Source organism: Melanostigma gelatinosum, assembly GCF_949748355.1.
Source record: "Melanostigma gelatinosum genome assembly, chromosome: 22".
Classification (NCBI taxonomy): domain Eukaryota; kingdom Metazoa; phylum Chordata; class Actinopteri; order Perciformes; family Zoarcidae; genus Melanostigma; species Melanostigma gelatinosum.
In genome coordinates, this window is record NC_136655.1 from 12,987,014 (window position 1) to 12,997,818 (window position 10,805).

Consider the following 10,805-nt stretch of genomic DNA (forward strand, 5'->3'; position numbering starts at 1 on the left):
TTCAGACCGTTCATAGATTGGTTCAATCAGAACGAGTGTGATTTTGCTCTGTAGTTTTGCTTGCATTCAGTATATGATGACACAAGAGACAACAACAGTATCGAGTATATATTATGTTGAACCAGATATACAGGTTTTGTTAAAGTCACGGTCAGAAAGAATTTAAAGGTGGCTGTACTCAGAAAGCAAATCAAAAGGAGATATACAGTGTTAATTAGTGGGTTTAAGAAGTGCTGGAAGCTGGATTTTGTTACCTTTCAACGTAGCTAGGCTAGCTGTTACCTTTCAACATAGCCAGGCTAGCTGTTACCTTTAAACATAGCTAGGCTAGCTGTTACCTTTCAACATAGCTAGGCTAGCTGTTACCTTTCAACATAGCTAGGCTAGCTGTTACCTTTAAACATAGCTAGGCTAGCTGTTACCTTTTAACATAGCTAGGCTAGCTGTTACCTTGCACAGCAGCTGGATTATTGTGATGTCACGTGAGAGTTGGAATAATGTAGAACTTGGTGGAAACTCAGAGATAACATGTAAACTCAATGTGTGCTTAAATCCACATTCCTCTCCCCCAAGACACAAACATCTAGTTGCCATTTTGAGGACATATGTAGGACAATAGATGGTTTATCATATTCCTAATAATGGGAGGTGGTGGGTGGATGTTATGCGGCAGGTGGTGGGCCAGGTTCATTTCCCAGGCATCAATCAGATGAACATTCAGTCCTTTGAACATGGCTCTGAGCACCTTATCACGCTGCAGCGAGTACCAGTCGCTGTTGGTAATCGTCTCATATAACGTCAAGGCTTTGGAGTTTGCGGTCCGGATGACGATCAGCGTGCCTGGAGCCCTGTCCAGCAGCCGCACCACCGCCCTGCGGATGCTCTGTAGCCTCCTGATGTAGATCTCCATGGGGAAAGAGCCGAGGTGAGACCAGATGCCAAGGACTACAACGATGTTGTTGCCTCCTTCTAAGTCATCTAGTTCATTGGCAATGTAACGGAGTTCTCTAGTTGGGACGGCAAAACGGATAGGAGGACCGTGGCAGCGGTACGTCACCAAGATGTTGTTTACATAGTCCAAGGACATGTGAGGTCCACTTCTCTCCACGCTGTGCAGGTCAAACTTCTTAAGACCTGAAAGTATGACAGGGGGAACACATTAAGCTGCAGTGGGAAAAAAAATCATTTGTTGCCAGAAATCCCTGTGGATCAGCTACCTGGTAGAGCCTCGTTGAGGAAGTCAAACCACTGCCTGATGGTGGAGTCTCCATACATGTGGACCACCTTGCCTTTCAGACACTGACTGATGGCAGACGCGCTGAATTTGCGGACTGTGGTGCCACCTAGTGCTCGCCACACACCCTGGTAGTAGTAACCAGAGGGTCCAGATGTCACAGTGCTGCTCTTCTCCTTTAGCTGACCTGAGGAAGTTAAATAATACGGTGGATTTATCCCATAAAAAAAACAAAAACCAAGGTATAGAGTGATTGTATGAAGCTTTGATGGACTGTCCTTACTCCTGAGAGACTACATACACTGCTAACAGGAAGAGCAACATTCATCAACTTTTAGCCTAGTGCTCCATGCTCCCAGCATTCTTTTATTGTCTGTCGGACATTCAGTTTTGAATTATTGTTGTTATCGTCAGCAGTAAAATCTTGTTGTACCTTCCAGTTTTGGCAACACAGTGACATTGGAAGGTCCTGAAGCCTGAATGGAGACTTTCATGTTAACACCACTGAAGAAAAAAGCACAGATAAAAAGGTCTTAAACATACAACAACTCAAATAAAAGTAAAGGGGAACAACATTTGAAATCATTAAATACAATTAAAACTAGAAAGATCCAGTCGTAAAATGGGAAAAAACGGCTTGAAAGTTCATTCAATATCCCACAAAACTCAATCCCTAAAAATCTATTTTGCGAGTTAAATCTGCACTTCTACATTTTTTCAAATAAGCAAATGGGTCAATGACTATGAGCAATCTGCTGCACTGTATGTCGCTCGCACTGATTAAGACACAGATAATTCTTCCCTGACTTTGCAGTTCCCTCAGCTCTACGGAACATTGTAGCATCTTTCAGCTCATTGTTTTGGTTTGACGGTCTTGCAGGTACCAATTAACACAACTCCAAATAAATGTTAATGTTTCTCCATGTCTTCTATATATTTAAATCGTCCAGTGTTTGCTCACACTTTAGTCATATCAACTTTATAAGGTGTTCATATGTCAACAGCTTGTTTTGCTGCCCCCCAATTGGCAGAAAATAATAATGTGTGTTTCTCAAAAGACCACATCCAAAATAAAATGTATACATTTACAACTAGAAAGGTGCACTCAGTCGAGGGAAGTTCTCCGCCTGGTGTGTCTGGAATGACCAGTGTTGGATTGTGTCATTGAAGGAATACAACCCACAATTGGCTAACCCCACATCATCAGTTGCCTGTTTAGCTTGTGTACTGGTAGTTCCACTGGGCGTTAGCCAAACACATCATCCAAAACAATGAAAGTGAGCTGCAAAGCAGTGACCAAGAGGTACGCAGCAGTTTGTGTACTGGTAGTAATGTTAGCTGTAAGCCAAACACAACTCAAATCCCAACACTGTGGGTGCAGAGTAGCAGATACAAGGGACCAGATAAGCACTCTTATTACCGGTACAAGCGGTCCCGACTGACCAGTGGCCAGTTAAGAGTAGTAAGTCACTGGCAGTGTTAAACAGGCTGTAAAAAGTGTTTTGAGAAAGCATGAGTCAATGCAACCATGAGAGGTCCAGGAGCATGCAGTCATAACTGGGCACACAAGAGTTTATGCAGTTCGCTGCATCAGAATGCGAGATTAGCCGTGGACAGATGCAGAGGTGCACACTCACTCAAGGACAAACGGACGCATGCACAAACAAGACCAATCACATGATTATTCTGGCAGAGGTGATGAAAAGTAAATTAATAACAGAAAATACAACCCAATGTTGAAAATGAAAGTCAAGTAGTATTTGTATTTTCTTTACATCTCAAGATATTTAGGGTCAATAATACTGCCTGTGGTAACAAACTTCTATGCCTGTCTTTGTCTCTCTGCTCCTTCACCTTTTAAAGAGGTCCTTCTCCTTGGCCTTGAGATTGTTTGTGTATCCTCCCATATGGTGGTTGATCCTGGCATCACAGCTCATGTTCTTCGGCTTGTAGCAGAACCAAGGCTCACCTGTACGGAGGTCAGTGTAGTTACACAGTGGCTGCTTTGTTGGCCGTAAGCAGACGTTACAGAGGGTGGTTTCAGAGAGTGAGCCTGAGCGGAAGAGGCTTTTGAAGTAAATCCTGTCAGGCTGTTCTCTGGTCAGCCTGTTCAGCACTGAGATGCCCTCACTATGGTGAACCAGCATCACCTGATTGGAAAGAGAACCAGAGTTTTCAATAGAAAGCTACAACTCGTGCCTAAAAATGACACATTGCTTTTGTCTGAAATGAAAAAGTCCCGTTGTTTATAAATAGACTTACATTTTTGAGTGTTAAATTGGCCACTGTTACCATTATAAGCTGCATATGTGCAGTACGAAAAGTGAACGTTAACCGGCATAACAACAGTAACCAAGGGAGGGCTGGCTTAGTGATCAATCATTTAGAAGATAAATTGTAGTGTGTAGGATTTAGTGACAATCGCATTACAAAATAATGCGATATTGACTGAGTATCAGCAGAAAACTGCACTTTAAAAGGCTGATGAATTATTATTTTCTGTTGGTGCCTTCTGTGTACAATTGACCCATTGCTAAAATCAACCATTGAGCCCACACTGTCCCTGAAGAATTATTATCGAAATACAATTTTTTTTTAAAGCAATGACAACAAGTTAAACAGAAAAGGAGAGGCTAAAGCCCACAGATCACAGTGTAAAATATAACCACCAGATCACCTGGCCTTGGGAAAGACAAATGAAGCAAGAACACTCCTGTAAAGGCTCCACAGCTTTTTATGAAGAAACTTAACATTTTAGAAATGTATATATTTGGCTTACGAGTATCACTACCTCGAAATGTTTAATCATGACTCGCTCCAAATCCACGAAACCAGCCTAAAATGGAGAAAAATCTGAAAATATTGCACGACAGCCAAATAGTTGTCAGACCGTGATCGGAGCTGGCAGACGCTACGCTATGATTGGAAGGACCGAGTGAGCAGAGGTGTATTCAGCTGGTTGCAATGCGCAACCTCACCACTAGATGCCACTAAATCCTACACACAGAACCATAAATGTGATTGTGATGGGAGTTTTTAGCATCACCTCAACCTGTGCGTCTCCTTCCCAGAGTAAAGAGAAGACAGCAGAGTAGCTCCCATTCAGATGATCCACCACTTGCCCAGCCACACCTGCTTCAAGCGTCTGGTTGTGCAGACTGGCGAGTAGGAAGTCCCCCCCAGACTTCTTGGGACGACCCTGGAAGTCAGAGGTTTGTATCATGACCTCCAGCTGATCCCCTACATGCCACTCTCCCCCTTTCCTCCCTGGTAGAATGATGAAGGTGCTGTGGGCTGGATCACTGGTCTGCTGCAGGGAAATAGGAGCTGGCAAAAGTGGAGTTTCAGGCCAAGCAGTGGAGTCGAGTATGAGATATTCCTCCAGAGCGTCCTCAGGGGACAGTGGCTGGAAGGTGCAGAAGCTGTGAATCTCGTTCGGGTGAGTGGAGACTCTCGGCATGATGATGGTGGAGTTGAATTTAGGCTGAAACTGGCAGTGGGTGGAGAGAGATGGTGTCAAAGATACATCAAAGACATGCACTGAAAATAAATGAACCAAATAAAGTAAAAGGGCCAAGATTTGAATATTATTTGGAGGGTTGCTAACAACTGTTCTCAACATTAACCCAGGGGGAAAGTTTCAAGATAATCTTGCTTTCTGTTTTACACAAGGCAAGAAAGTGAACGTTAAATTCAAAGATTGTTTTTTCGTGTGATTTCAAAGTTTTGTTCACTGAAATTCATGTTTTGGGATATTCAGTCAGAGATACAACTCTGACAGATGCAAAAAAAGGCAGAAAATAGAACCTGTTACAAAAACTTTCATGGGGCTTTTTAATAACTATACTTCTGACCCGTTTGTTGAGATGTATGTCTCAGTAAGAACGAATGGGAACCAGTGGGTTGTAACACATGGAGGTTTGCTCTAAAGTATAGAATACTGCCAGCTTTATCCTTTAACTACAGGAGCTGCTGCTGTCAACAAGCCAAGGTGCAGGATTGAGAGGGAAAATACAATTGAACTCAAATTGTATTTATTTGCAATGAAGACCATTAAAACACACATTTTAAAACAATATCCAAAAACCTGACTAATATTCAACATTTCAAACAGGGTCCCCCCTTCACACGATCCCACTAAAACGAAGTTCTCACCTCCAGAATGTCCATGTGACGTAGCACAGAGATTAAGACAAAGACATTCAGGAAGAGGAAGAGGGCGCAGAACTCCCTTCTTGTACAAAATGTGGCCTTCATGATCAGTGATTGGTCTTCACCTTCAGCATCAGTTACTTTGGTACTGGATTGAGAAAATATATATAAAAAAACAAATGGTTATTGACACTTTGTAATGCTGAAGAATATTACTTGTTTAAATCTGAACTCAGTTGTGAAATCCTCCCTCTCTATACTAATAGTGTGACATGTTCAGCTTTCAATCTTTAGGACCAAACTAAATCCAGTCACCCAGGAAACTCCTTTGATTGATCATCCGTCAACCAAGACCACAACCAAAGACAGCATCCCCTCTCTTGCTGTTCAACATGATCCATTCTATCATGTACACTTTGCAACATCATTCAGTCCTTTGTAATCCACATCACACTCTGCAAAGTAACCCTTCAAACAAATATCTGTTTTCACTCTCACGATACAGATCAGAGGTGCTCGTGTCCTTCTGCTTACTACAGTTTTTCACAGTTGTTCAAATCTGGACAAGTTTTATTTTCAGTTCTTTGACATGATTACTATGACTAATAACTGCAGTGTTGATTGTATGTGTTCCTGAAAAGGATCTTGCGGAGGGGACATGGAGAAGAAAACAAAAAATCAACTGTTGAAGAAAAAGAAAAAAGAGCAGTACAGTTACAAGATCTCGCTAGTTTGATGAGATATCGCAAAAGATGTCAGGTAACAAAAAAAACAACGACCCAAAAAATCTGTAATGTAGGCTACATCTAACTAAACATAGAAACTAAACACAACAATGGAGCGCACACACCTGTGGGAGTGATGCATTTTTACCATCTGAAGCGTTGCATAGCTCTGAAACAGCTGTGGCAATCACAATTAAACATGATGACAGCTCAGCAAACTGAAAGCTTTACCTCATGTCTCGATGGTTCAGAGCATCACGACATTAACACAATACACACATCACCACAAAGAGAGATAATATGATTCAAGGCTACAGCACGAGGCGCAACCTTTGCTAAAAAAGAAAGATGGAAGGCTCTGATGCTGATGTAATCAGACCACAGCGTCATGCAAAAGCAGAATATATTTGTCATAACCGGTTCGACCAGTATGATCATAGCCTATGCTGATCAGCCTTTTGTGTTCATGGAATTTATTTAATGAAGGTTAACACAGTGAACGCCCGTGCTGATGGCACTTTGTTCTGCGCAGTACTTCTCACGGATTTATCAAAAATATTTGTGCCCTCAGATGCTGCAGGGACTTCATCAACTGAAGGAGCTTTTCATACAGTAGCCTATAAAGCAGCTGTAGAAAGCAGATACTGTGTGAGTCACCGACATTCATTCATAGAATGATGCAGACTGATTTAGGCCCGAAATGTAGGTCTTATAATCAGTCCTATTTTAACCAGTGTTTGATTGAATTAAATATTTTTTATCTAAAGCATTAGTCCCAAGGGTGGAGGCATATGCACAGTATGGACGCGTCCCTCCCAATATTTTGGGAGAACGAATCGTCTCCACCAATTGTAACAGGAAGGCACGGAGGACAGAAATTAGTGGCAGCGCAGCAATCACAGGCAGAGTCAGTACTGCAGGTTTTTAAGGGTTTTTAATCCAACAAACCTCAACCAACACAAAACAACAGAAAACGTAGCTCCTTCCAGAGCTCGATCAGTTAACTCTATCACGAAACTAAAACAGCCGGGCCGCTAGCCGACTTACCGGGCTTAGTCTTCTTCTCCTCTCTGCTCCGTTTCTCCCCTGTACTGGCCTTTTGTTCCCCTAACCCAGTGGTTCTCAAACTTTTTCTGTCGCGCCCCACTTTGGAAGAAGAAAAATGTTCATGCCCCACCGCCCCAACAAAATTGTAACAAAATGGTCTATGTTGAATTTGTATTGAAACAACATTTTGTGACTCCTCCATCTGTGCTTTTTCAAATAATAGAATAAAGAAAATTGCAATCACTTTTATGTAAACCAGATTGCTCCATCAGACAAAAACAGATCAAATGTGCAATCACTTTATTAGAACAATGCAAATAAAGTTATATCTGTGCAAAAAAGAACTACAATTTGGCAAAAAATAGCTTATTGCAATTGGCTGCAATTGACCTGTTTTGCACAAAACATCTTTTTAAGACAACAATAAAGTGCAACCTGTGAAAAACTAAACAAAACAAGTTTCATACTATCCGCAGCTAGTTTTCAGACATAAATCACAGACTGGTCTCTCCTCATCTCCTACCGCGTTCACTGTGAAACCCAGAGCAAGAGAGGCTTCATCATATGTTCTTCTTGGCTGCTTGCTGTTCGTCTCAGATGCATCGCTTGCGGTTGCTTTTCTGTTCCCGCCTGCCAAATGTCTCTTCATTTGGAACACTAAGCCACACATGTGAGTCGCCAAGGATCATGGCCGTCGCGCATGCGCAAGCGTAACCTGTTAACGGCGTTACGTAAACATTTACACGAAAGTACAGGCATTTCGCCATGTATTTATGAATTACTTTTTTAAAAAAAGAAAAAAGTTTTTAAATGCAAAAATTCTGCATTTCCCCCTGCGCCCCACCTGTAATACCACCGCCATTCACAGTTTGAGAACCACTGCCCTAACCTGATGCCAGGTATGAGGTCACCGAGGTATTTATTTCCTAAAAAGCCCACCGCCTCTCTTCATTTGAATGACGCTTGAAAATGACAGCCATCAGTAAGACAGCTACCTGTGGTGGTGAGGTGACTGGAGAAGCCATGTGGACCACCGCGGCGTCTCCATTGCGCTCTGTGCGGCTGACAGCACATCTATGGTCACTGCAGCGATTTAACACTCAAAAACTAGATAAAAACTGAAACTGTACTTGGTGATATATGCACAGTATTAGAAGATATTATCGCTGTCGCTCTATTGTGCCATTATTTCATGCTATTTGATGTGATCTTGGATTTCTACAACCGATGATGATAATTTCATCAGCTGATTCACAGCTGACTACGCACGTCTGTAGCACACAGTCCTCCCTCTCCTTGTGAATGTGAAGGTGAGACAGTACTGATGAAATGTCTGATTAGAGATTTGAGGGCAGATGAGGACAAACAGACTGACGTCAGACTGGTTTGTCTCGTGCTTCAAATCTCTCTCAGCTCTACTGGATCTCAGGTTACAGGTTCATAGTAAAGACTACAGCCATGGTGTCAAAGAAACCAGACAATCTGACCGAATAGACTTCGTAAATCCCAAATCTCGTCAATACTCTGCTCAGTGTTCACATTGAAATATCCTGTTATAAAAACTGTTTCTACAGCAATGTGCAAACACAAGAGAACAAGAAACACAAGATGAAGATGAATTTAGTTCAGCTTTCAGACACTGCAGTATGAACTTGGGGAACATATAATATAATAATATATTATTCTAAAATGGGCCTTCTGCATTATGAGCATCTTTGCTTGAGGTACTTGAGGTATATTTTGATGATAATACTTTTGCACTTTTACTTCCATCAAGTTTTGAATGCATGATTCTATAAACTGGTCATACATCTTTAACTTTATGTAAATCTTAAATCAACAAAGTATCCAATAACTACAGTTGAGTAAATGTAATGTAATGTACAAAGTACAAATTTCCCTCTGACATGTAGCGGAGCAGAAGTATGAAGTAACATATAACAGAAGTAGTAGAAGTAAAATTAAATGTCACAAATACAGTATATTAGAACGGTAACTGATGCTGATTCATGATAAATTAAACTTCATATGTACTTTGTTTCAGCGTTTCATGTGTCTTACCTCAGCAGAGATTCATTTGGAGATTCTGTTCATCACAGTGTGATCCGTCACTTTATCCCACAGGTTGACAATAAACGTTCTCTGTGTTTGACTTTCAGGAAATTAATTGAAGGGTAGTGACATCAAACAGCACTGCATCATGAATCACTGTCACAGCTGGAGACAACATTAGAATCTCATGTTGATGACGCCTTCTCTTCTTAACCACTCCCATGTGCCAAAAGAGCACAGAAAAAGCAAAGAATATGGGCTTCTCTGTTGAAGCTTTAACATACCTAAATTGAAACAATCCTAAAAAAAGAACAAAGTGATTATCGTGTCCTCAAGCTTTTCTTGACCTTTGCACTCTGACTGTCACTTCCATCTAAATAGCTAAAAGTTTAATTCATGTGAAGTATGGAAGATTGAAACTCCCTAAATTAAAACAAATCAAATTACGATATGAAGTTAAATAGATATATATACATATAGATGGTGATATGTATTTTTTGGATGCAATACCTCTTATAACATCAGCATACCACTCCAGGGATATGTTTCTACCACTGAACAACATCAGCATACCACTCCAGGGATATGTTTCTACCACTGAACAACATCAGCATACCACTCCAGGGATAGGTTTCTACCACTGAACAACATCAGCATACCACTCCAGGGATAGGTTTCTACCACTGAACAACAGCATACCATTGGCCACTCTTCGATCTTGGCGCTACTAGTCTGAGGTTATCCTCATGAGATCAGTTAAGCCGGTCATTAAAAATGTTATGGTTTTATTTGTTTTCTTCTAAACATGCAGTACATTGTGAATTTTGTGATGTAATACAAATGTCCCTTTATTATTTGTCTTGGGAACATGTATTAAACTCAGTAGCGGCTGGTCAATAGAGGGCGCTAGGGTGCCCCCCCCCTTGAGGCACAAAATAAATAAAAATAATAATAATAATAAATTATACAAATTATACAAAGACATGCATGTCTCATGCATGTCTCATGCATGTCGCTGGAGAAAGCGCCCACAGGGGTCGGGTCTATGAAGCAGTTTAGCCAATTGCTGATTAAAGATATAAATGTGTGACATACAATTTAGCCAATCAGTGTACTCAAATAGTTTCAGCATGCTCCGTCAGGAATAGTCTCTACAGGCGAGGGCGAGCACGAGCACTATTCCTCAAAGACCCGTTTGAGAGGAGAACTTTGGCGGAAAAACTGCAGTGAAAGAGCTGATCCCAGATCAGCCTGAGACAGCAGACTAGCGTGAAAGGGAAGCAGTACATGCAAAGCTTCTCGACCAGCTGTACACCAGAAAGGTTTGGCCAGCTGGATGCAGTCATGCTAATGACTTATTTCAATTTTTTAAATAACGGGGACAGATCGAGCATGGACAGTTACAGGAGTGAGGGATGAGGAAGTGAGGAAACATGAGAACACCAGGGCACACATGGAGAACTCTGTCAAGCTAGTAATACGAGGCAAAGTGAACATATTTTCTTCTACATAGTTGTCCTCTGTCTCATTTGCTTAACCTGGTCATGAAGGCATCAACATTTAATTGAGTAAATGAAAATGTGTATTTGTTGTGC

General features: G+C 41.4%; 1 protein-coding gene across 1 annotated transcript; it reads right to left on the minus strand.

The window, feature by feature from the left end:
• Nucleotides 1-583: 583 nt before the first annotated feature.
• LOC306796119 (NXPE family member 3-like) lies at nt 584-9,276 on the minus strand (the record flags this gene model as incomplete). Its single annotated transcript, XM_079294894.1, has 7 exons — nt 9,220-9,276; nt 5,390-5,534; nt 4,281-4,724; nt 3,089-3,384; nt 1,668-1,738; nt 1,218-1,421; nt 584-1,134 (listed from the first exon to the last, which is right to left on the minus strand). Exons 2-7 carry the CDS (start codon nt 5,489-5,491, stop codon nt 584-586), a joined length of 1,668 nt encoding a protein of 555 aa, XP_079151020.1. The 5' UTR covers nt 5,492-5,534; nt 9,220-9,276.
• Nucleotides 9,277-10,805: the final 1,529 nt, after the last annotated feature.